This window comes from Natrix helvetica (assembly GCF_964273705.1).
Source record: "Natrix helvetica genome assembly, chromosome: 1".
NCBI lineage: Eukaryota > Metazoa > Chordata > Lepidosauria > Squamata > Natricidae > Natrix > Natrix helvetica.
Genome location: NC_138548.1, coordinates 288109365 through 288135767, shown reverse-complemented (window position 1 = coordinate 288135767; position 26403 = coordinate 288109365). Strand labels below are relative to the sequence as shown.

At 41.4% G+C, this 26403-nt stretch overlaps 1 protein-coding gene across 3 annotated transcripts in view; it reads right to left on the bottom strand.

Annotated features, from left to right (window-relative positions):
* GALNT10 (polypeptide N-acetylgalactosaminyltransferase 10) overlaps window positions 1–26403 on the bottom strand; it is an 87328-nt gene that overhangs the window by 30695 nt on the left and 30230 nt on the right. For all 3 annotated transcript variants that reach the window (XM_081934957.1, XM_081934959.1, XM_081934958.1), the window contains exons 2-7: window positions 15588–15690; window positions 13885–14023; window positions 13127–13293; window positions 9761–9946; window positions 6588–6771; window positions 1850–1967 (exon numbers count right to left, since the gene is read on the bottom strand). In XM_081934957.1, the coding sequence (XP_081791083.1) occupies window positions 1850–1967; window positions 6588–6771; window positions 9761–9946; window positions 13127–13293; window positions 13885–14023; window positions 15588–15690 (897 nt within the window). The remainder of the gene's footprint in view (window positions 1–1849; window positions 1968–6587; window positions 6772–9760; window positions 9947–13126; window positions 13294–13884; window positions 14024–15587; window positions 15691–26403) is intronic.

Below are 26403 nucleotides of genomic sequence, written 5' to 3'. Positions count from 1 at the left end.
ATAAAGGACTTATTAAAGTAGACATACTAATAATTTTCTGAGGTAATCTCAAACATAGAGAAAATTAAAGTAATATTTGTAAAATATTTATACTCTTAATTAAATAATATTTGTCAAACCAATAGTTAACTTTTAGTAACTAATCAAGTAGGTTAATAGTAATTCCATTTATTATAAACAAGTAAATTTACAAATCATACAGACCAATTCAACCTATTAAAATATTTATCTGGTATTTAATTAGTTACTTTCCAAAGCTTTTTATCTTTAATGTAAACAGTGCTAAGAATTTTAACCATTTGCTTGCGCTTAGCCTTCTTTTACAAATATACTCTTATTAGTCGGTGGATCAGTGATACATGAAAAAACTTTCTAAAGTGAAGTAATAGTATGAATATTATTTCATTTCCATGATGATTCAAACTCTTACTGCTTTAAAACCATGATTAATAGTAAAAGTATATCAGTATGACCTCTTACAGTATATTTAGATAACATGCTCACTCAGAAAAAAAGTTAAATAGCAAATGTGCTACAGTTAGTCCCTGCACATATCCATTGGCTTTTCCACGGATGGACAAAATACTGTATTTTATGCCACCTCACTCTGTCACACTATTTTGTACTGCCATAAAACACCCAGAGTATATTCAAGGTTTGTAATAGATCAGTTTATGGTTAGTTAATAATTGCATTGCTCAAATAGTTAACTATAAACCAGTCACAGATGAATAATTTATCTCTTTGTGAGAAGAGCCAAGGGAACATGTGGAAGGTGAGTGGAGTGGAGTGGAATAGAATGGAATGGAATAGAATAGGTTTATTGGCCAAGTGTGATTAGACACACAAGGAATTTCTCTCAAATAAGCTCTTAGTGTACAGGCAATTACATTATTACAAAGTAATAATAATCATAATAACAAAGGATAACAATCATAATAATGATACCAATAGAGAAGGTAGTGGAACAGATGAGAAAGATAAAAGTAATATAGCAATACTACATGGAAATATACTTAGACATAAGACAGAACTATGGAAATTAAGTGTTCAGCAGAATGATGGCACAAGGAAAAGAACTGTCATTGTGGCTAGTTATTCTGGTATGTAATGCTCTATAACAGTGTCTCGAGGGGAGGAATTGAAATAGTTTATGTCCAGGATGTGAGGGATCTGTAGATATTTTCTCAACCCTCTTTCTGACCCATGCAGTATACAGGTCCTCAATGAACGGCAGGCTGGTTGAAATTTCTGTGGACCTAACTATCTATTGAACATCTGTAGCTATCTTATTTGATTGCTGTACCAAACCAGACAGTTATAGAAGAACGAATCACAGACTTAGTATTTAAGATATTTACCATTTATTCATGTTTTGTTAAGTATATTACCCAAATGAAATACACCCAATACAATGGACAATACAATGTGTCCATTAAGACATAAATGGCTTGGGAACAAGGATAAAGTATTTGTTAAGACTTTTTTTTCTGTAGGGATTGAGTACTCAAAATTCTATTCTTACCTATCAAACCAGAGCTCAGTTGGCATTTAAAATAGTGACAATCCCGGTACAATTAACCAATTTAGCCTGATGTTTATATAAAACACTTAGTTTCAGGAAAATTGAACTCTCATATGCTAACAATCAGATACCATAAATTAGGGGTCATTAGGCAATTCAACAGAAGCATTAGATTCCTAACAAGATTTTAAATTATTTTAACAAATATTTTTAAATTGCTTAAATTCTTCTTTTTTCAATAATTTTATATATAGAAACAGAAGATTTTTTTAACCAAGTCATACTCCATTAAAAATATTATACAATATCTTTTCAATAACTCACCTTAAATGATATTTCATACTGCTCTCCTCCCCAGATTTCTAGGCCTGCATCATATCCTCCAAGTTCCCAGAACCATCTTCTATCAACTGCAAACAATCCTCCAGCCATAACTGGAGACCTTAAGAGAAAAATTAAACTCCATAGTATAATATTTATGTAAAGTCTGCCCAAATTACATGTACAACTCTAACATTGCATTTTACTTTTTAAAAAAAAAACTTCCCACTGTGGCTACTTTGCACTTTGACTACAGTGTCATTTATACTATACAGCAACTTCTGGAACACAAAAGGAACTTTGACGGAAGTGAAAGGAACTATAGGAGTCTGATATTGCTAACAACCTGATGCCAAAGAGATGCTAACAAACAGGCTAGATGATTCTTGCAAGCCTGTTCAGTAACTGTTTGACATCACCTACGAGAGCCTATGGCATCATTTTCTTCCCAAGGTAGAATGGGTAAAGACTGTGCCTATATGAGGATGGAAGTTTGTTCCTGCTAACTTGGTACTTATGGAATGGAGTCTTTAAGATACAGAGTTGAGGCCAGAATAGTTAAAAGGAAAGGAAGAGGGGCACCTCATCTGAAAACACGTGTGTTAAAACATCTAAAACAAAACAAATGAAAATGAAGGAAAGAAAAAAGGTAGAGCAGTTATTGGTATGACAGTTGAAAACAAATCTAGAAAAACCAGTCGCATGAAATATGAGAGGAAAGGGGAATGTAATCAATAATTCTTTAAGGTGTAGAAGTTGTTGAACAGGTTTTATGCAGGTGCACACCTAGAAAAACTAACGTTCAGAATGTTTTCTATAAGAAAATAAAGATTCCCCCAGGGTAAATCTATATTGTTCTTTTTTATCACCACTCTTTTTGCTTTTTCCTCTTTAACAGCTTCATGTAGAAAAAGGATGTTATCAGAACCTTGGAATGATTTGCTTCAGATTTAATTCAAACCAGAGTGGTATACAAAACTGAGAGATCCCTCAGAAAACTGGTATTCACTGATGGAAGAGAAGGGAATTACCGTATTTTTCGGAGTATAAGACTTCAAAACCAAGGTTTTGAAGAGGCAATTTTTTTAAAAAAGTAGGTAGGTAGATAGAGGGATAGAGAGGGAGAGAAAGAGAGAGAAATACAGTAGGTAGGTAGGGAGAGAGAGAGAGAGAGTAGTTAGGTAGGTACGTAGGTAGATACAGTGGGAGAGAGAGAGAGAAAAATACAGTAGGTAGTTAGGGAGAGAGAGAGAGTAGGTAGGTAGACAGAGGGAGGGAGGGAGGGAGGGAGGGAGGGAGAGAGAGAGAGAGGGAGAGGGAAATATGGTAGGTAGGCAGGGAGAGGGAGAGAGAGTAGATAGGTAGGTAGATGTTTCCAGGTTTATTTATCCATGTGCTGGAGAAGGAAATCGCTGACAATCTGCAGCATCTAAGACACAATTTCTGCTGGCACAGCACTTGATCAATGTAATTCTCATCAATCAGTTAAAGAGCTTTCCAAAAGGGGGGGGGGAAGCTTTTGCACTCAGCAAACCTCCCCAAAACAGCCCGTTTTTCGCAAAAATGGACCCCTTTTTTTAAAGGCATGAATAGCCTTGGGGGGAGGGGGAGGCTTGCAGAGTGTTCCTGGGTGGTGGTGGGGGCAAAAAAATGGCCCATATTTCACAAAAACGGGCCCATTTTTTGTCAAACAAATTGCATGCATAGCCTTATGGAGGCTTATAAAGTGGTGCTGGGGGCTGGGACGGTCCATTTTTTGCTCATTTCTGCCCTTCCCAGTCCCCAAAAGCTCTCTGAAAGCCTCCATAAGGGTATGCATGGCCATTTTGGTTAAGGAGGTGGGGCTTCGGGCAATGCTGTATTCGATGTATAAGACACACCCAGATTTTCAGCCTCTTTTTTGAGGAAAGAAGGTGCGTCTTATACTCCGAAAAATACGGTATGTTTCAGAAAAGCCAAATATGCACTACAGCAGAAACAGCAAAAACAGAATGGTAAGACCATAAAGCAGAGAAGAAAGCACTGAGTCTGTTGAAGTCTGTTGCTCTTCTCTGAATATAGAAAATTAGGACCCTGAATTTTCAGAGAATGAAGAACATAATAAATGGAGAAGAGAAAATTACTTGAAAAAAGAAAAAAACTAGTCCCTTCGCCTCAGCCTCAGGAAGGAGGCAATAGCAAACCACTTCTGAAAAACCTTGCTAAAGAAAGGGCAGGGACTTGTCTAGACAGTATCCAAGAATTGATATGATTGAATGGAATTTTAAAAAGCTGCTGGTCCCCTCATAGCATACAGAATTTGCTGACACAGTAGTTGGAACTGCAACAAGGAATGCAATTTTCAATATAAATATTGGGAAATGAAGTAGATGACAACATAACTGGCGATTAAACAACTGTAGAGATAAAACTGTAAGCATTAAAATATTTTATGTTTAACAGTATTTTACTACATAAAATAAAATAGAATTGTACTTCCAACAGTGTATATATAGGCAGTCATCACTTAAGAATGGTTCCAAGTTACTATGAGGTCCCCCCAAAAAGTTACTCATAACCTGCCCTTGAAGTTATGACTGCTGCAGCCACCCCCACAGTCACATAATCATATTTTGGGTACTTGGCAACTGGCTTGGATTTATAATCAGTTGCAACATCCTGCAATCATGTAATTTGTGACATTTTTTTGCCTGTTCCTGAGAAAGAACACCTATTTGGGAGACTATATTAATTAACAACTACATGATATGCTTAACAACCACTGTGACTCACTTTATAACCATAATAAAAATTGTTCTAAAATCAAATCAGATCACATGATGATCTGCTTAACGACTGCCAGTGACGTGCGGTGAGCTTTACGGCTGGTGAGGCTGGTGACGTCATCAGCGTGAGCCGCGGTCCCCTTCATGTTGACTCAGGAAGGAGGGGAATGGGACCATAATAAATAAATAATAAATAAATATTTATTTCTTAGCCGCACCCTCTCCCGAAGGACTCGGGGCGGCGTACAACAAAACATAGGAAATAAATATATCGACATACATATAACAAAACATATACCAAGACATATATACGACATATACAAGGAGGAGGTGAACTGATAGATAAAAACAAGTAAAAACACAATGTTTAAAAACCCCTAAATAAATTGAATGCAATTAAAATACCCCAAATAAAAAACCCGTCAGGAGCGATATAGTTGGATCAAAGTTGAGCCAGGCCAGCAACTTGAAAAAGGTGGGTCAGCCTTCCTCCTGTGCACGTCCCATTCCCCGCCTTCCTAAGTCAACATGATGGGGACCGCGGAGCGCGCTGACTTAGGAAGGCGGGGAATGGGACGTGCGCAGGAGGGAGGCTGGAGGGATCGCGGAGGAGGGATCGCGCAACATGAGCCGCGGGACAGCGGCTCATGCTTCGCGATCCCCTTCATGTTGACTCACGCTGCGCGATCCCTCCAGCCTCCCTCCTGTGCACGTCCCATTCCCCGCCTTCCTAAGTCAACATGAAGGGGACCACGGAGCGTGCTCCGCGGGACCGCAGCTCATGCTCCGTGGGACCACGGTTCACGCTGCGCGATCCCTCCTCCGCGATCCCTCCAGCTTCCCTCCTGCGCACGTCCCATTCCCCGCCTTCCTAAGTCAACATGAAGGGGACCACGGAGCGTGCTCCGCGGGACCGCAGCTCACGCTCCGCGGTCCCCTTCATGTTGACTTAGGAAGGCGGGGAATGGGATGTGCGCAGGAGGGAGGCTGAGGCTAGAGGAGCCTCCTGCACACGTGGTCCCATTCCCCTCCTTCCTGACTCCTGAGTCAACATGAAGCGGACCACGGAGCGCTCCAATTCCCGACCACGTGTGCAGAAGGCTCCTCAGCGCATTTTCCCTTTTCCCTTTTTAAAAATTTTTTCATGATGACAGCGGTGCGGCTCTGCCTCACCTGACCGCACATCCCTGACGACTGCAGAGATTTACTATCTGACAAAACCTCCAGGGAGCTCTGTTGTTTTTGTTAAGAGAGGACTATCTCTATATTGAGATCACTGGGAATAGTGGGAATTGAGATCACTGTATTTTAATATTTTGGATAGTAGCTGTGTAATCTTGTACTCAGCAAGAAATATTAGACCTTTATTTTTCAAAATTTCCCTCTTACAAAGACACAGACTGTAGCTGTAGAGATAGAACTCAGATCAAGGGAATTAGAAGAATTGTTGCTATAAGTATCTGTACCTGAAAACCAGGTAGCATGTAACAAAGCCACCTATCACAAATGTACATTGTTAATGGTATGTTCTTGGCTGGGGTACATTCTTGACTATAGTAGAAGAATGAAAAATGACAGTGACAGTAATTTTGACATAGACTTTCAAACTTCTATTTGTCTTCATGCTTAGTAGAGAGTATAATCTTCACCCCAGTAATTGAGGGAATACCAACAGACAATGGAAATAATGTTTTTAGAGACAGACAAAACATTTCTGCTACAAGACTTTTGTGCCAACTGTATAGAAACAAAGAGAAACCAATCTGAAAACAGATGATTTTGATAACTGGAAGGGAATGTTATTTCAAGAAACAGTAGTCTATGATATAATTACGTGATTTAGTTTGTTCTACTTTTGTTGATTTCCTTTCTTTTCAGAGGAGAGATAAGAAAGAACATCTAGCAATTATATCTGTCTAAAAACCTATAACCTCTTAGCTTGTTAAGCAAGTATTCACTTTATCTCATGAACTTACTCAAAAGGGTCACTGGGATCAGGTTTCTGTAATTCAGGAGGAATTGGGATTCGCTTATAATACATCTCCCAGTCAAATGCTCCTCGCATTGCATCTCCAGCTTGTGTTTCATAGCCAAAATGGTCATGATCAATGACATCAATCATTGGACAAACAATAGTTTTGCGATTTCGAGCAATGCGGTCTGGGGAATAAATAAAGTTGTATTTTATACTTTCATTCGTAACAATATGACACTCTTACATAAGAACCTAAAAAAGAATATTAGAAAAAGAACACAGGCAGTCCTTGTTAATGATGCTGATTGGGACTGGAATTTCTATCACTAAGCAATGTGGTTGTAAAGCACACCACCACTGGCTTGCATAGCTTGGTTCAACAATCTTGTCATTGTCGTCATTAAACAAGGTTTACAGATGGTTAATTGAGAATGTGGGTGCTTGGCAATCCATTCACATTTAGCACCAATTGCCAAGTACCCACAATCACAAGATCACCATTTGCAGCCTTCCCTTCTGGCTTCCCCAGAAAGTCAATGGGAAGCCAGGCAGAAAAGCTTGCAAGTTACTGGAAAAAATGTCCCCCATCTGTGTCCCTTTCCTTTCCATTGACTCCTCTGTTTCCATTGGTTACTCACTGACCCTGTACACTCTTCAACCAGTGGTGGGTTTCAAAAAAATTTACTACCTAGTCTGTGGCCCTGGCCTATTTTGTGGGTGTGGCTTGGCGGTCATGTGACTGGGTGGGAGTGGCTTGGCGGTCATGTGACTGGGTGGGCATGACTACATGGGTGTGGTCTTGTAATTGGGTGGGCATGGCCAACTCTATGTCACTCAAATGGAGGGGCAACTCACCTGGCTTCTCCTTGCCCCTCCCCTCCCAGCCAGTCCTCACCTTGTCTTGCATGTTATGGTGGGAGAGGAAGCATTTTCAAAGTCATCTTCCCCTTGATACTAGCCAATAAGATGTGATTTTGCTGTCAGAAGACCGCCTGATCTACATTTCCAAATATTATTTATCACCATTCTCTTGGTAAGATTGAGTGGAGAGATTTATGAATAATAACAGAGTTGGAACAACCTTGGAGGTTTTCTAGTCCAACCCCTGCTGAAGCATGAGATGAGACCCTATACTATTATGGACAAATTTCTTCTTAAAAACCTCCAGTGATGGTATACCCACAATTTCTGAAGGCATCCCATTTCTCTAATTGTTTTGTCAAGAAATTTCATAACATTCATAAACCTACCCTCAAATCAATTATGCACAGGATTACATATAGAGATCCAATACAGTAGATTGGAAAATACAGATATCTAGACAAATAAAAGGAGTATGATTCAACCAGAACGTTATCTTATGATTAGCAAAACTCTGAACACAGGTAAACCATTATGAAGATTCTCCAACTGAAGCTACAAACACTATTGAGTCCTTCTGAAGATCAGGATCACAGGGGGAATTACACTCAACAAACAAGCAAATTAAGACTCCAGATGTGTGCTACTTTCATTAGAAAAACATAACTCACCCCCATAGGAAGTATTTTGTCACCCCCTTCCATTATTGTTTCCATATTCTCAGGTTAGAAAGGGTGACTTAACAGCCAATTAATATTAATAAGAGCCGCTCCCCCAGCCCGAACCACCCCCATCTCTGGGTGACAAAACCAACTCCCACTCTGCCGATGCCTTGTTTCCAATGTGAGGTGGGGGGGAGAAATCCATGCATTAGAGGGAAGAGAAGGCCGAGCTTCTGCTAGGGATTGCCTTTCCTCCCTCTAACACATGAATTTCTTCCCCCCACCATTTGAAATGAGGCAGCTGTCAAAGAGAAGGAAGTGTGGGCTTCTTCCAACCACCGAGGCCTCCGCTCCTGTTACTTCCTTGGCTGTTGGAAGAAGCCTGCGCTTCCTTCGCTTTGACAGCCACCTCGTTTCCAATGGGGGGGGGGGGAATCAGTGGAGGGACTGTACCGGTATGGGGCCTCCAGCTGCCCTGGTATGCAAACGGATGCCTGATTTCCACTACCGGTCAAAACCCACCTCTGCCTTCAACCCTCACTGTATCTATCTTGCAATGTTGCATACCCTCCCCAACCCACTCAGTGTTTGTCATGCATCTTCTTGTATCCTCGAACATCCTCGACCCATGTAATGCCTCTTGCACATTTCCTTGCACCCTCCTCAATCCTCCCTTGCACTTTCTATGCTCCCTCATTTATACTCTTGTCGCCTTCCACATGGATTACTGTAATGCCCTTTACATGGGGCTACTCTTGAAGAGTATTTGGAAGCTTCAGTTTGTGCAAAATGTCATGGAATGAGCAATTATGTGTGCACCTAGATGTACACACATTACACTTCTGCTGTACGAGCTGAATTGATTATTAATTTGTTTCCCAGTCCAATTCAAGGTGCTTTCTAAGCTTTATAGCTTACAATGTAATGTAACTTAATATTGTATTATAAATATCAAAATAATATATAGTAATATAATGATATACTGTAACTTAGATATTAACTTTGTAACTTATGGTACCCTACATGGTATAGGGCCAAAATACTTAAGGGACTGCCTCTCCCCAGTGACATCAGGTCCAGCAGAAGAAGATTGTTGTGGGTTTCATCCACTAGAAAGTCTCATTTGGTAGCACTCTGGAGGAGGAACATTTCTGCTGCTGAGGTCAGGTTGGTCCTGATCTGGATGGCCTTCAAAAGGGTCTTATGATTTGGCTTTGCCATCTGGTCTGGAGATTAGTGAGGAGTGTAAAGCCCATACTATTCCTCTCTCCTGGTGATTATGCCGATTTTAATAATTTGACTATTTTAATGTTTGCATTGTTTGTATATCTATTTTTTAAAATATTTGGCTGTATTGTATACTGGTAAATCATATGAATAATTGTGAAAATGAAATATGATTGAAGAGCAGCCGTCAATTGAGCACAAAAGAAATAACTGATTATCCTTGTATTTCCCCATCCCCTGAATTGGAAAAAACATAGCAATTTGAATGCTAGAATATTAACAAGCATGTGGATATTCTAATGTTAAGTCAACAAAATCTTGCTCTGCCACAGGAAGGCTTGGATTATATCAGATTCTGGTTGTTCAGAAAGGCACTGCATCTGCAATTGATCATTCAGAAATGCATTTCAAATAGGATTCTTACCTAGAAGGGGTGGCAACCAGTTCACATTTGCTTCACAGTGGGAATCTAAGAAGGTAATAACATCTCCTATTGCTGCAGAAGCTCCGAGCATTCGAGTTCTTATTAGCCCTTCTCTCTTCTTAGTTCGAAGAATCCTAACTTTCGGAAAATGGGCCATATAATCCTCCAAGTGCTTTTTGAGATGCTCTGCATGGAACAAAATGAAGGTAAAAGATGCATTAAAAGTGAAACTATGAAGTTTAAAAAGGAGATTCTACCTCAGCTTTACAAGCTGAACAGTAACGGCACAAAGCTGAGAAAATGCAGATAGTCTTTGACCTCTGACCGTCATTGAGCCACGCAAGTCATGGCGGTCAAAAAACGGATCATGTGCCCAAGTCCATTTGATGACTTTTTGCAGTGTTTGTTAAGCAAACACCATGACCATTAAACAATTGTTCGCTATGGAGCGCTTTTACAGGGAAATTGGAATTAAACACCAGTTTTGGCAAAAATGCTATATACAGTAACATGGTAGTATGACTGTGGGATTCTGCAAATGGCAATAAATGTAGGCCACTTGCTGAGTGTCCAAAATGCAGTTACATGACTATGGGGAACCCCAACCATTGGAATTTTGGGACTGGGTTGCAAGCACCTTTTAGAGGGTCTATTGTAACTTCAAACACTCACTAAGCAACTGGTCATAAATTGAGGTCTACCTGCAACCAGATAATCTTCTTAAGGGTAAGGCTTGTGCAACTAAGCATGTTGTCATTTCTAAAATTATTAGAAAGCATAAAGGCAGAAGTGATCCTATAATAATGTGTATTTGTACTTCCAAATTGTTTGATAAAGTTTCTCACCAAACACTCTAAAGAATTTCAGCACCTATTGAGTAAGAGAGCAAACATTTTTGGTCTGAAAATAGGCTATAGAACAAGAAAGAGTTATCAAATATCAAATTGAGGATATTCTCAAAGTAGGGTTGTGTTGAGACAAAGACTATTTAATTTGTTCATAAATAGTATGGGCAAGAAGAAAACATTTGATGCCAAACTGTTTAGGATAATAAAAAAGAGAGTTCGAAGAGTTCCAAAAGGGTCTTTCCAATATGGATGAGGGCATCAAAAGTTAATTATTATTTTTTTGTAAAATACATACTTATCAATTTCCTTAACAGCTCTGAGAGTCTTAGAGGTTATTATGTAAATAGCCATTAAAAACGTATATTAATACGTTTATATATATTAACTCCCCTAGTTTTAAGCTGTGCATAGTTCAGTGCAAGCCAATGCAAAGTAATGCAAAGTGTCCCAGAAACCACAAGCTTCCCATAAATTAATGGAATCTGAACTGTTAGTGATTGAGCAAGAAAGGAATTTTGGAATCATGATGGATAGTTCAATGAAAATGTCACTTCACTGCACAGTAGCTGTAAAGATATAAATTCTAAGCTTGAAATCATTATGAAAGGAACAGGAAATAAAAAAGTCGATATAGTTTTGCCCTTACATCAATCATATATTCCATAGTATGTGGAATACTATGTACAGTTCTTCTACCATATCTCAGAAAGATTAATGTGGTACTGGGAAAGGTTTAGAAAATGTAATCAAAACAGTTAGAGGACTTCAGCAGCTATCTAAGGAAAGACCACAGTGATTATGGCTTTTTAATTCAGAGTAAAGGTCAGTAAGGGGAGACAAATGTATATCAAAATATGCATCATATGGATAATGGGATAGGGAATTTTCTTCTTCTCTTACAAAGTTAAAAGTGGGATTATTTATTAAACTAAATGGGAGAAATTTAGGAATAGTAAAAGAAGGTGCCTTTTATACTTATATCCACAAATAATACACAATTAATCTCTGGAATGTGATACTATCAAATTAGAAAGGAAACTGAATAAATTGATGGAGAATTGGGCTATCAATGATCTCTGATCTTAATGGCTGCTTGCTACTTGAATGCTCATGAAGGTCTACCTTGAATATGGGATGCTACTGAGTAATAGAGGAAAAAGAGTAGAATTCTTCTGTCCATGCTTGTCAACATTCTGCCTGTCACGTGACATACAACATGAGCTACATGTGTGTGTGTGCTTGTCCTAATCCAACGAGATTCTTAAACAATACTACTCAAAATTAGAAAAAACATTTACTATGTTAAATTACAATATATAATTCAATAATACACATCTGCCTGTTATTAATCCCTGTTATTAACATGGAACAAAATTAAACATGACCACTATACTAAAACACCCATTTGACTATCTACGATGGAAGCATACATACACCCAAATTTAATTAATATGGAAAATATAGTTATATATAAAGAGTTATTGAACAGACAGGGGGAGATCAAAACTAGATTAGAGTTTGCATCACAAGGGATACAAGTAGAATGATGGTCCTACTTACAGATACAATCAAGGTTTCCCCCCCCCCCCCGCCCCCAGCACGGCTCTCCAAAATGTTTAAAAATCTGGCCCCAAATTGTTGGAAGTGTAAAAAAACACCAGACACTTTTTATCATATGTGGTGGACGTGCAATGAGGCAAAAAAATATTGGAAAATAATTCAATCATGTTTAGAACAAATGGTGGGAGACCAAATCATGTTTAAACCAGAAATTTTTCTCCTAGGTATAATACCAGAGGGGTTTAAGAAAGATACACTTTATCTAATTATACATGTACTAACTGCGGCACGCATAACTTATGCACAATATTGGAAAAAAGAAAATGCACCATCAGAGCTAGATATAATCAGAAAAGTGTTGGCCTGTGCGGAAGCAGATAGGCTCACTCTTGAACTTAAAAATAAAGGGGAATCAGAATATTTTGAAGTCTGGAACAGATTTTATGACTGGTATAAGACAAAGTGACAAGACTGGAACAAACTGTATATATTGTGATTGGACAGAAGGATAGACAATGTATTAAGTAGGCTAATTGTTAAAGGTTGAGACTAGCTGTATATAATGTGAATGTATAGTCACTTCGACTTCGCGGTACTGCATTGTTTTAAATGTAAAAATAATAAAAATATATTCCAAAAAAAAATACACCTCTGCCCATTAAAACACACATATAATTATCTAATTCAGAAATTTTGATTCTGCATGGTTCATCTGTTTTATCTAATTCTGCAACTCTTTTTAAAAAAAGTTTTACTCAAGTAAGAAATTTTTTCCTTAGCATTAAAAAATTAATAAGTGTGGCACATAAGATACATTAATATTTTTTAAAACAACAACAGAGGAAGTACTTAAAAACCCCAACATTAAAATGTATTTTATGTGCAAAATAATCCAATATATACCATTGTTTTGGCGAGTCTTGAATGTATTAACAAATATATTATACTTTGGATGTACCTCTATCACTGAAATCATCCACCAGCACAATCTCAGCTATCAGTTCAGGAGGAGAGCGATTGAGAACACTATGCACTGTTCGAAGAAGTGAGGACCATCCTTCATTGTGGAATGGGATTATTATACTGGTGTTGGGAAGTTGCTCCAGATATAGCTTGCTATTGCAGCTTAAAGATGAAGAGAATTACCATCTTGATCAGTATTTATAAAATATTACCACTGTTCCAGCACCTAAAGAAATCACTTCTATTATCTCATGTAAATATTAAACATCCAGTTAACTAAAACCATATTATTTCAATTCATAAAGAACAATTGATAACCATGGAGATTGGTGTATATTACACAATATCTTGTGTTATTGAATTTTACTTACCAACAGCATAATTTTTCATATTTGAAACACCCCATACTCACTGAAAATTGTTCCATCTCAAATATGGAACAGGCTATTGAATATTCTGAGATTGTTTTTTATCTTGAGTGTTTCAAGTAAAATGTTTTTTTCACACTTAAAATAGAGTGTTTAAAATACAAATAGGTGTGTTTCAAACATGAAACTGTTTAAATTAAAAAAAAATTGGGTAACCCCAGTTGTCATGCTACTAGATATCACATTTAATACATCAGCCGAAACTCACTTTGACAACAAAAAATGTTAGTGTTGGCTGGAATGAAATTTAAGGGAAAATTCAGGAAAATAAATTATAGAAATAAGAAAACTCATATTTTCAACCATAAGAAAATTCTATACTTACTTTGGATGTCGTATATCTGGTAGAGAACGGTTTAAAGAAATTTTATCACTCACAAAAATATTAAAACCATTTTCCCTGTATGCCTGGTCCACTTGCTCAACATCAGTCATAGGATATGGTTTTCCTTGTTCTCCATTTCCTGCAGAGATAAGCAAAGCAAGGAGTAATCTTAAAACATTCCACATTTTAACTGCAGAGATTTAACAGAGCAATAATTTCATCCACGTTCAAAATTCAAGAAGCCCTTTTATCAGCCTTCTCATTCGTCACAGCTCTAGGCAATACTTGTTATGCTATATTCTAGGACTGCAGCTGAGATTTCTTAATAATACGCCCCAATTTGTTAAACTCCCTAGTTAAGAAGCAGATTATACAGTTTATGAATATTGGATAATGCTAAAAGGAGACATCTAGGTAATTTTCTCCTTTTGAAAAAGGTCACAATAGACTTACTAGATTTTTGTCCTGATGAATCAATATGCCTTATAATTTGTAATTTAAATTTATAAGGCTGCTCAACTCACAGTGATTCTGGGTGGTAATAAATCAGTTCAAAAAATAGCTACAGCTTGACAAAAAAACACACCACAAACATACCAAACACAATGCTATTCAGATGGATGCACCACCCCACCCTCACCTAGAACCTGGAGAAAAAGTCAGATTTTCAAGGCATCATTTACCATGTTCATGAAATTCCCCCACTTCTCTCCATTTTGACATACAAGTAATCATACATTTCTACCATAATATTGAAACATCATTCATTTGTTTTCCTGCTATAGCACATAAGGAAGACCAATTGTTTATTTTATTTTTTTAAAAAAAACTGAATGGGAATCTTTTTACTCTATGTTGTCTAATGTACCAGCCAACGTTTTTGTTCTTTATCACTAAATATATATTTTTTATTAAAACCAACACAAGTTAATTGGATATGATTGTTTTATATAGTATACTAAAATGGTGCTTTTGTCATGGCTACTGTAGCTTCACTCATATTTTTGTCTCCTCTGTTCCTCTCTTTACAAATCTCTTTACTTCCATTTGTATTCTCCTCCTTCGCATCACATTCCTTTTTATGTACAATAGCAGAGAAAAACAGAATTTTTACTCTGCTCCTGATGATAACAGTATAATTCAGTTCAGTTTTTAAAATCTTATTCTATGTAGTTTCAATGTTTTAATATTTCAATTATTTTAGGCCTTTCAACCTCATATTTTTAGTCCTTATCACCCGTCTCTTTACCAGTACTAGAGTCATATCTAGAATCGTTACTACTAGAATTTACTACTGGCACAGCTGGTGCATTTCCACACAGTTTTTATTTCCATTCAACTAGACATGGGATGGCACTAACAAAAGCAGATACAGAAATGAGTTCCTAGGGACTTATGCCATGCTCTTTGCTGTTATTTCCAAATTTCCAACAAGAACGTTGGTTTGGCATTTTTCCTGTCTCCTGGAACAAACAAGGCTCTGTGGGGGTTTTGTCTGTGGTCAGTGGCATAAAGCATTAGGAATTGAGTGAAGTCTTGTTCAATTTCTATTCTGGGCTACTAACTTGCTGATGACTTGCTAATTTTTTTAAAAATGTAACAATGGTAATTTCTTTTGAGTTACATGAACATATCCACTTGTATGCTGCATTTAGTACTATTTTGCACCTGCGTGAGTTAAGACTGAGTTGAGTTATACAAACCTGTTCTCTGCAAATCGTTCTTTATAGCCTCTCTGTCATGCCAATCTTTTTTTCTTTGCCGGTTACCAAGGTAAGCTTCATATCTTTGTCTTGCATGGAAGCCCTTTAAAAAATATGATTGCTGTTATACTTTTGTAAACACACACAAAATCCATATTGAATATCTGACAAACCACATTTCTAAGTTATATTTTATGTACTTTTAATATTTGTAATATTTTATTTGATATTTCATATAAGAACTCCAGAATAAAAAAGTTATTGCTGGGTTTCAAGTTTCAAACCACTCTCTATTAATTCACTAGGTACCGTTAATGAAGATATTATTTCATATACCGGCCTCTATAGCTACACTATGAGGATATTCTTGATTCCTGATAAAATATATTCTTTGTTAGGCAACTTAAAAAAGCGATTTAATCATGTATGAGTCAGTAATATTACTATTTACTTGGAGTACTATCTTAGTTGATGAGGATTTGTAAAAAGTCAAAAGTTTACAGACTATATTGTAACATTATTGTCTTAATATGACATTTTGACCACATTATTAGACAAATGATTTTTGAAATCCTAGAATTCTACTTGCTTGTAAAATCTTCAGAGCTTCCTGTTTCTTTCATGTAGAGATGGATATTCTTCTAAGTTTACCATAGGCCATTCACAGAGAACAGGGGAAAGAATTATAGTCATAACTCTTGGAATCCTGAAGAAGGCATAATCTATTTAAAAACTTTAACCCTTGGTATTCTGTTTCTATATAAAGGTTTTGCAGACTTACTGAAATTCTTGCTATCTACTTGGGAAAATGATCTAAACAATCTCATAGAAGGGTCAATTCATCTTATAGTCCATGCTGCATCCCAAACCATTTCTGCTATTTTTGCCATAAATAAGAGTCATAAAATGTAGCAGAAACACATTTACAGCCTGTGATATTTCTTCTTCTCAAAAGAAAGAAGGGAGTATGAGACATAAAAAAGAGGAGAGCCGGAGTTCCGGTTCCGGCGGCGGCGGCAACGGGCAGCTCTTTGCCCGCTCCGGCTCCCCGGTGGGCTTCCCCACTCCTTGGGGGGCACAGGACACCCCGCAGAGGGGTCCTGCCGGAGGGGCGGCATCGCGGAGGACTTCTGCAGCGGCGGCGGCCGGCGGGAGGTCTCTCGCGCGCCCAAGGCACCGGGGAGCAAACTCGGAGGGCGCTTCGCATTTCTGCGCCTCGCGCCTCGCTATAAGCCGACTGGAGAATGCAACAATAGAAGGAAGCGGCTGCAGGGCGGTGAGGTTGCTTCTCTCTTCATTCCCTACTTTGCATGAAGAACTATTCAGCTTTTTTAAAAAGATTTTTACTTTCGGAGCATTTTGGAGGCGCGGCTGGAGGGAGGGGGGTTTCCCCCCCCCTTGGGACAAGCGGCGAGGAACAATTCTGCTCTCAGCCCCCGGGGAAGGAGGAGGGGGGAGAGCCAACGAATGAAGCCTCACCCAGGCTGAGATGATTTTCTCTTCAACTTATTTCTACATATTACTGTGATTTGAGGACTTTTGGAACTTTTTAAAACTTTGTTATGCCTCTGTGCCCAAAACTGGCAGGGCAAGATGGCACACTTCCGTTGTCTTTATGAACTGTGAAACCTGACTCCACCTTTAAAATTCAGGCTTCCGGTCCTTGTCTCCGTGTCTCCCAGAGGAATCTCTTGTGGATTGGTATTTTTTAAACTTCCTAGGGGAAATTTTCTATCTACTGCCAGATTTATTAGAGAGACTCTCTTCTGCCTGGCTCTTCTGCTCCCGAGACTCACCTGGCTACCCTTCTTTTCTAACTGTCTATCTTATATATGGACTGAACTTCTAACGTTATAAAGGATGACATCTAAAAGACCACCTCCTGGAAAACCTGGCCTTGCCACTTCTGCTCCAACATCCGCAACATCCAGTCCAGCCACACAGTCAAAGATATCAGAACTGATGCAACCTAAGACTACAGAGATGGACTTTCAACAAATGCTTCAACAAATTCTACAGGGCCAGGAGGAAATTAAGAAACAGCTAAGGGAAATGAAAGATGAAATTAAAGAAAACCAAGCCCAAATATATAAGAACTCACAAAGACTGAATCTTGTGGAAGGGGGGGGGTGGAGGAGGTGAGGGGGGGGGTAGAAGCTGTGCAGAAAGGGAACAAAGATCTTGACATCCAACAGATGAAAATAGAATTTGAGAGAATGTCCTATTACCTTAGATTTCAAAATGTTATAGAAGAAGATGGGGAAAACATAAAGGACATCATGACAAACATCCTGGCTGACTACACACACAAAGAAAAACAACAGATGGGATGGGATATAGACCTGGTTTATAGAGTGAACTCAGCTTATGCTAGAACACACAATGTACCTAGGGAGGTTCACATTAAATTTCTTAGAAAAAGCACAAGAGATGAAATTCTGGGTGTACAAAGGGGGCAAGCATTGACATACCATGATATGGAGATAACCATTCTGAAGCAGATCCCTAAGAATATTAGAGAAAAAAGGAAGAATTATTCGCAATTAGCGAATAAATTATACCAGAAAGGGGTGTGGTTTAGATGGTTGATGCCTGAAGGTATGCTGATATTCTGGGAGGAGACAAGAATCAGAATCAATTCACCCATAGAGGCGCAGGCCTTTATGGAAAAAAACAAAACACTCCTAGAAAAAACACAAGACACTACAACGGACACACAGGACACGGGAGGGGCCAGAGCTCTGCCAGTGGAGGGAGATGGGGCAATAGCAAGAAGACTCAGATCACAAAAATAAACAAGAAAATCATATTATTGTAAACTGACCGAAAGTGATAATGGAATTATATCTGGATTTTGTACTGTAATGTCTAATCTGATTGAATTTAGTAATAGAACTAATATGCTGATTGTAATCAATTATATACCAATGCATTATATATAAATGTATACTATGAGTATGGAGGGAGGGACGCCTGCCACATTTTGCAACTGCCAAAATTTGTATACCTGTCCATTTACCCTTTTCCCTATAAATGTTGAAAAACCAATAAAAAATTTTATTAAAAAGAAAAAGAAAAAAAAGAAAAAAGAGGAGAGCCATAATACAACTGCTCCATGCCTAGAATGCCCATCTCCATTCCCTTCTACTCCTACAATGCTTTGATTACATAGAAGGCTATGAGAGAGATGAATGCACATGTGCCTCGGATCCCTTTGAAAATAACAGCCAAACAATATGGATAAAAATGCCAAATCCATCCTATAAATTTGGCTATGTGAGTACCATAATAATTTATTAAATTTATAACTCCTAATTCTTTTGGCAGACAAATTATATACGTTTAGAAGATATCAAATTAGAAAAAAAAATCAGAATGTTTCCATTTAAGTTATTTAATTAAGAACATGTTGACCTTATACAAAAGTAGAATGTCTTAGCTTATATATAATTTTTTAAAAAAAATAAGTACAGTATGCAGAAATAAAGATTACACTATTATTACTATTGTTTTTGAGCCAAGATCATGCAAGTATGTAGGGTATCAAAGCTCTAACAATCCTAAGAGAGAAAAAGCACACTTATATAATATCTGTTGTCTCTAACCCTTTCCTCAGAAAATACAAGCTAAAGATAAAAAATATATATGTTTTTAAAACCCTGGGAATTATATTTATGAATGTAGGTGTAAGGATGGCATTTTTAAAATAGTAAACCTTGGATGTTTGCATACATTGTTTTGTTTACTGTTATAAATACTAGGGATGAAATAGAAAAAAAGAAATGGGCTGATTGGATGTGTACCAATTTATGTTTGAAATAAAAATTACATTTCTATTCCAGATGTTTTTTAATTGATTTCTTTGCAAAGCGAAATAATTTCCAAAATCTGAAGTTATTTTGCAAGTAATTTCAAGGAGTTAGTTTTAATGTTTTTCCTTCAACATGATTTTGTTACTTTGTTGTCAATATAGGGAAGACTAAATACAGTACAACTTTTGATTTAAACCTTTATTAACAAATCTTAATCCACGCATGAATCGGATATGTTCCAATGTGCAAGCATAGAATTCCATTAACATTTAGAATCAATGTCTCAGCTATAACAATTATTGTACTAAAATATGCTTTATTGTTATTAATAAGGTATGTTTTATTTCAATATATTTTATTTAATATAAACAGTGATAGATGTACCTCAATACACAAACATACATGTTTTCTACGGCCATTAGTTAAGAAATAATGTGATACACTACGTTTTCTGCCTCACAAAAGGAATCTGACGTGCCCAGAGATTTCCTCTGCCCTGCAATCACAGCCCAAAAATATATGTGTGCTATCTCCCCTGGATTTGCTGTTTGGCAAGTATATATGCACGCAAACCACCCTGGTTTCCCATTGGCTATCTAAACTCACACAGGATTTGCTTTCACCACCTTTTTGGATCCCCCCCCCTCCCCAAATCTTCTCTGTATTGGATGGATTTTTTCTTCCTCCAACTATTTCTTCCTTGTATTCTATTTTCTCCCAAAGCCTCTCTTAGTTAACTGATTGTACATCCTTGGGAATCAGATCCTTGGCTCTCAGAGCAATTATATCAGATTCTTATTAGTATTAAAAGCCAGTACCCATACAGATTTCATCTACTCGGGCATCTTGTTGAATCGGCTTAGAACTTCAGGATTCTAATATTTGAAATGTCTTCATAGGACTAAGTGTGAAGCCCTACAGCTGGTGTATTCTTCAACACTGTTGCTCTTCTATTAATTATCTCTCAAAGAACACTGACTCCATTGTAATATCAATATTAACAGTATAATTATTTTAAATAGTATGAAATCCCCACACAGAGCAAGTATGCACTTAGTTATTTGAGATTCTTGAGAGTCTTTATTGATTTCAAAATTAATATAGATAGGTCCCTCTTTGTTTGCCAGATGTTGGTTAAATCAAGAAGGATAACTTTTATATTATTTGATGTACATCATACTTTTTAAAGTACAGTTTTAATAGCAGATAATGCTATACTATAAAGAATTAAGTGCTATGCAGCTTCAAAAAGTGAAAAAAAATTAATTTATGAGGAAAGTGGGTTTTGGAGACAAAGAAACAAATGAAAGCAGCAACATTTTAGAATTTCTAAAAGGAATCCGATAAGAGTCCAGATTTATCATCTCTTGCTTCAATATGAAATATCTAACTTTATGAAGGAGAACATTCAAAGCAATTTTACCAGTGTGGGGATAATAATTCATACAGACTGCAAGATTTACTTATTAATAAAACAAAATTGAAGTCCTATGAAAATTCTCTTCAGAATATTCAGAGCCTCATCATTGGTTTCAATATCTACTGATCAGTTATATGTTCCTAAATGAATTACAAAAGCAAGGAAGAACAATAGATTTGACTGAATTAAATAATAATAATCACACAAAACCCAGGTAATTTATTGGGATTTATCTTTATGGCTGGTGAAGGAGGATTCAGAAAGTGAAAGAACGTTGGTCTTACCTGAACGTTTTTTTCTGTCGAGTGGAGGGAGGGGTCACAGAAGGGTTATCACAGCCTGATTGGTCCATTTGACTGAGAGAAAACTTCTTAACCTTCGGCTTCTCCCGTTGGTTCCCAGTTTCCGCGATGTCACGGTCTGCATCTGCAAAATCGAACAAACAAGGACAAGCCCCCCCGGGGCCTCCCGATCCTACACCTCCCGGACCCTGTCTATCTAACTAGGGCGGGAATGTGACCCCTCCCTCCACTCGACAGAAAAAAACGTTCAGGTAAGACCAACGTTCTTTTTCCAGTAGAGTGGAGGGAGGGGTCACAGAAGGGACATACCCACGCTACATCCCCGGGAGGGCAGCCTGGGTCCCAGGTGAAGGATCGGCCACCACCCTCTGGAGGACCCTCCGCCCAAAGGACGCTTCAGCAGAGGCATAGGCATCCAATCAGTAGTGCCTAATGAAAGGCGTAGGAGAGGCCCAGGTAGCCGCCCTGCAAATATCCTCGAAGGGCGCCCTGGTAGCCCAGGCCGCAGTGGTAGCGGCACTGCGAGTGGAGTGGGCAGTGATCCCTGACGGGGGAGCCTTCCCGGATGCACCGTAAGCCTCAACTATGGCCAACCTAATCCATCTCCCGATAGTGGAAGAAGACACCTTGCGTCCCATCGAGCCCGGTTGAAAGGAGACGAACAACGCCTCGGTCTTCCTAACGCCCTCTGTCCGCTTCAGGTATATGCGGACGGCGCGGCGAACATCCAGCCTGTGCCACACTAACTCCTGCTCCCTTGAAGGATTGGGACAAAAATTAGGGAGCACGACCTCCTGGGCCCAGTAAATATGCGAATTCACCTTCGGAATGAACGAAGGATCCAAACGCAGGACAACCCTGTCTTGGTGGATTATACACAGGTCACTGCGAGAAGAAAGGGCCCCCAACTCCGAAATGCGCCTGGCCGACGTAATGGCCACTAAAAACACCACCTTGAGAGTGAGAAGGCGCATGTGCACCGTCCTAAGCGGTTCGAACGGGGAGCCCGTCAGAGCCTTGAGGACCAGGGTAAGATCCCAGGTCGGGAATCTATGAACAGGAGGCAGACGGATGTTAGCCGCCCCCTTAAGAAAGCGCTTTATCAAGGGAGAACGGGAAAGGGTAGGGGATCCCTCCCCCCCAAAATGGTGGCTAAGCCCGCCACCTGTCGCCGGAGAGTATTATGCGACAAACCGTCCTCTAACCCCTTTTGAAGGAACTCCAATACGTCCGGGACGGTAGCCCTAGAAGGATCCAACCCCAATGGGATACACCATTTCGCAAACGCTTTCCAGGTGGCATTGTAAATCCTAACCGTGGAAGGCCTCCTAGACGCCTCTAAGGTGGCTATAACTCCCGACGATAGTCTCCTCCCCCTCAGGATCCCCTGTTCAAGAGCCAGGCGGTCAGATGAAGCCACTGTGGCTCTGGGTGATACAAGGCTCCCTGACCCAGAACGACCTCCCCTGGGGGAATCCTCCAGGGGTCTGCTACCGACAGCTGGACCAGGTCCGCGAACCAGGGTCTCCTCGGCCAGTAGGGGCTAACAGGATAACGAGAGCCCTCTCCGTGACTACCTTCCTTATCGTTCGGGGAATGAGGGGAAGGGGAGGAAAGGCATAAAGAAGGCCCGGGGGCCACCGGCTCCTGAGGGCGTCCGCTCCTTCCGCCGACGGAGTCTGGAAACGGGTGAAGAACCGCAGCAGCTGGGCATTGTCGGGGGAGGCGAACAGGTCCACAAGGGGCGTGCCGAATCTGCTGCAGATCTTCCGAAACAACTCCGGGCCCAGTTGCCACTCGCCATTGTCCAGGGTTGTGCGACTCAGCCAATCCGCCTGATGGTTCGACACCCCCGAGATGTGCTCTGCTACAATCGATGCTAAGTGTCTCTCTGCCCACAAGCCCAACGACTGCGCCTCCCGCCATAGGGTGCGGGAGTGGGTGCCCCCTTGGTGGTTGACATGGGCCTTTGTCGCTACATTGTCCGTAAGCAGGAGGACATGGCACCCCCGCAGGTGATGACGAAAGGTCCGAAGGGCAAGCCTCGCGGCTTTCAGCTCCAGCCAATTGATGTTGTGGCGGAGATCTGAGGCTGACCAATGTCCCTGAGCCATGTCGGTGTCCATCACGGCCCCCCAGCCGAAGAGGCTCGCATCCGTCATCACGGTTACTCTCTCCAGTTCCCAAAACGACGCTCCCTGTTGCAGAGCTGGGGACATCCACCACCGAAGAGAGAGCCTCACCTCCGCTGGTAGAGGAACAGGACGCAAAGAGTTGCTCATCATCCTTCTCTGGGCCGGAATCAAGATCCACTGAAGTGGTCGCAGGTGGAGCCGGGCCCAGGGCACTATCCCTATACAAGAGACCATCTTCCCCAGGAGTTGAGACAAGGTCAGGATGGAAACAGACCTTTTTCTTCTTACGGAAGAGACCAGTTGGCGTACGCTGGTCAGACGGTCTGGGGATAGGTGAACCCTCCCTGACTCGGAATTTATCACTGTCCCTAAGTGGAGGATCTGCCTGGATGGGGACAGGTGGCTCTTGGGGAAGTTCACGGAAACGACTGAAGCCAACGGATCGTCAGCCGAAGATCCGACGTGGCTCTGGGAAGGGACTCCGCCTGAACTAGGATGTCGTCCAGGTAGCACTGAAGTCTCACCGGGATGGAACGTAGGTAAGCCGCCAGTGCTGCCAGAACCTTGGTGAACGTCTGCGGAGCTGAGGCCAGACCGAATGGGAGGGCCCGGTACTGGTAATGTCTGCTCTGGTGAGAAAACCTGAGGTAGCGGCGGTGAGACCGAAGAATGGGGATGTGGAGGTAGGCCTCCGTCAAATCTACTGAGGCCATGTAATCCCCTTTCCGAATGCCCTGTAGGATTGATTTTAGGGACGCCATCTTGAACCGCCTGTAGACTAGGTAGCGGTTCAGGCGCTTCAGGTCGAGGATTGCCCTCCAACCCCCCGAGGATTTTGGGACTACGAACAGGTTTGAGTAGTAGCCCTGACCCCTCTCCGGCTCCGGAACGACCTCCACCGCCCTGATGTCTAGGAGATGGGCGACAGCGAGATCCATGAGACCCGTTCCGGGTCTCGAGCCGGGGGAAAAACCTTGAAAAACCTCGGGGGCTTGGAGAGGAACTCTAACCTTAGGCTGTGGCGAACAGTCGCCCGGACCCAACCGTCTGATGTGATCTGATCCCACTTGTCCGCGTACAGTGCCAGGCGGCCTCCGATGGGATGACTCGGGTTCGAGTCATTTCCCTCTGCGGAAGGGATGGCCTCCCCCCCCTCGAAAGGGCCGCTTGGACTGCGGCTGATACCTGGAACGATCCTGATAGTTCTGCCTATTGAACTGCCTGTCCTGCCTGTACGGTTGGTAACGCTGTTCCTGATCCCTGTCATAGGATTTGAACTGGGTCCTGCGATAGGGGTGACTACGGGACTCAGCCTTCTTGGTGGATGTAGGCATAACCTTTTTCTTATCTTTATTCTCCACCAAAATCGGCTCTAAGGAAGCCCCGAACAAATTGGTACCTGTAAAAGGGGCAGCTACCAAATCCCATTTGGCTTTATAGTCAATCTGCCAGTTCCTGAGCCACAGGAGCCGGCGGGAGGCCACAGAGGTGGCCAAAGCGCTTGAACCAAACCTAACAGCGTCTAGGGTCGCATCAGCCGAATATTGACACGCTGCCATAATTTTAGCTAAATCCTGTTGTACGCGTTCATCCTGGATCGGAATACGATCCTGAAGTTGGCGGAGCCACATCACCGTCGTGCGGTTGAAGTACGAGGCAGCAGCCGCCGCCCGCACCGCCCATGCTGAGGCCTTATAATTTTTCCGCAAAGTGAGCTCCGCCCTCTTGTCCTCTGGCTTAAGCTTGTCTGCCGCATCCCCCGAGACCACCGGAGAAGAGGAGACTAGAGCAGCGATGGGTTGATCTATAACCGGAAGCTGAATAGCCTGCACAAATGACTTTTCTATGTTGTAGGCACGACGGTCATTGCTGCCTGGAGGGGAAAAGTTAGAAGGACGGGCCCACTGGCTAGTAGCTACCTCCAAGAATAAGGGAGGAGCAGGGATCTCTTCCTTATTGGTGGCCGTCGCTGAGAACATGACCATGTCCGGATCTGTGGGTGGCGGGACCGTGGGGTCCCCAGTGCCCACCTTGGTGGTCCTCCTAGCCTTCTTAAGCAATGGTTTGAACATGGCCTGGAGAAAGAGGTTTGAAGAGCGAGGTGGCTCAGGAGCCGCATCCTCCTCCTCAGAGAACCCCCAATCATCCCTACGTGCCTCCCCCCTAGAGGAGACCTCACTCATGAGAGAGGGAGAAGAAGCCCTAGATCTGGACCTACTAAAGGGAGTAACCCTACTGTGATGGTAAGGCCTGTCTCTTTGGGCTATGCCCCTAGAAATGGCTGCCGAAATTAGCCTTTTGAGATTCTCAGGGAGGTGTTCCAGATCCTCCTCATCTCCCTCCGAATCATAGTCTGGTGCCACATAAGCCCTGCTGGATCTCCTACCCCTGACGGGACCTGCAGAGGTACCTTCCAACGGGTCCTCCCTATCTGCCTCTCTAGTCCCCAGGAAAGCAGAAGGAGAGCGAGGGCCACCCCGCTCCTGGCTCCTATCAGACCTGCATGGGGAAGCAGAAGAAGAGGAAGGACTAAACCCCCTGGCCACAGGTGGGGAAGGGCAGGAAACCACAGGGCGTGGAGATCTGGATCTAGGCCTAGGATCCCGGGCCTGTCTCTTCTCAGCCCTTTCAATGACCTTTTCAATGGCCCTGGATCGCCTGAGCTCATCTCTTTGCAGAGCTCTGGATGGCCTGTCCTCTGCCGAAGGCCTGGAAGCTCGAGGCCTAGCTGGGGGAGTGGGTTCTGCCTTATCTTCGCCCGCCTGAGACGGCGCGGCCTGCTGTGCCTCTGATCTCTCCGCCATCGCCCCACTCACGTGCTCCAGGGTGATTCTAGGTAGCTACGGCCCTTCAGCTGGTGAGGATCACCTGCTCCGGGCCTCTAGTAATGCCGCACAACGAACTAACAGGTTTCTTCGGCCTCTCCGTGCTGCAAGCCCAGCCACGTGATCCAAAATGGCCACTGGCTTCTTTGGGCAGTCTTTCGAAAAAGCGCGCCTAAAAATGGCCGCCGCCCTCGCCCGTAGCCTCCTGTGCCTTCGGGCGGCCGCTCGCAAGCGCGCCGCCTCGATCCTCCCCAGCGCTCACTACAATAAGTTGAAAAATGCCCTTGTAAGCCAAAAATGGCCCCGCGCTGCTGCCGCGGGC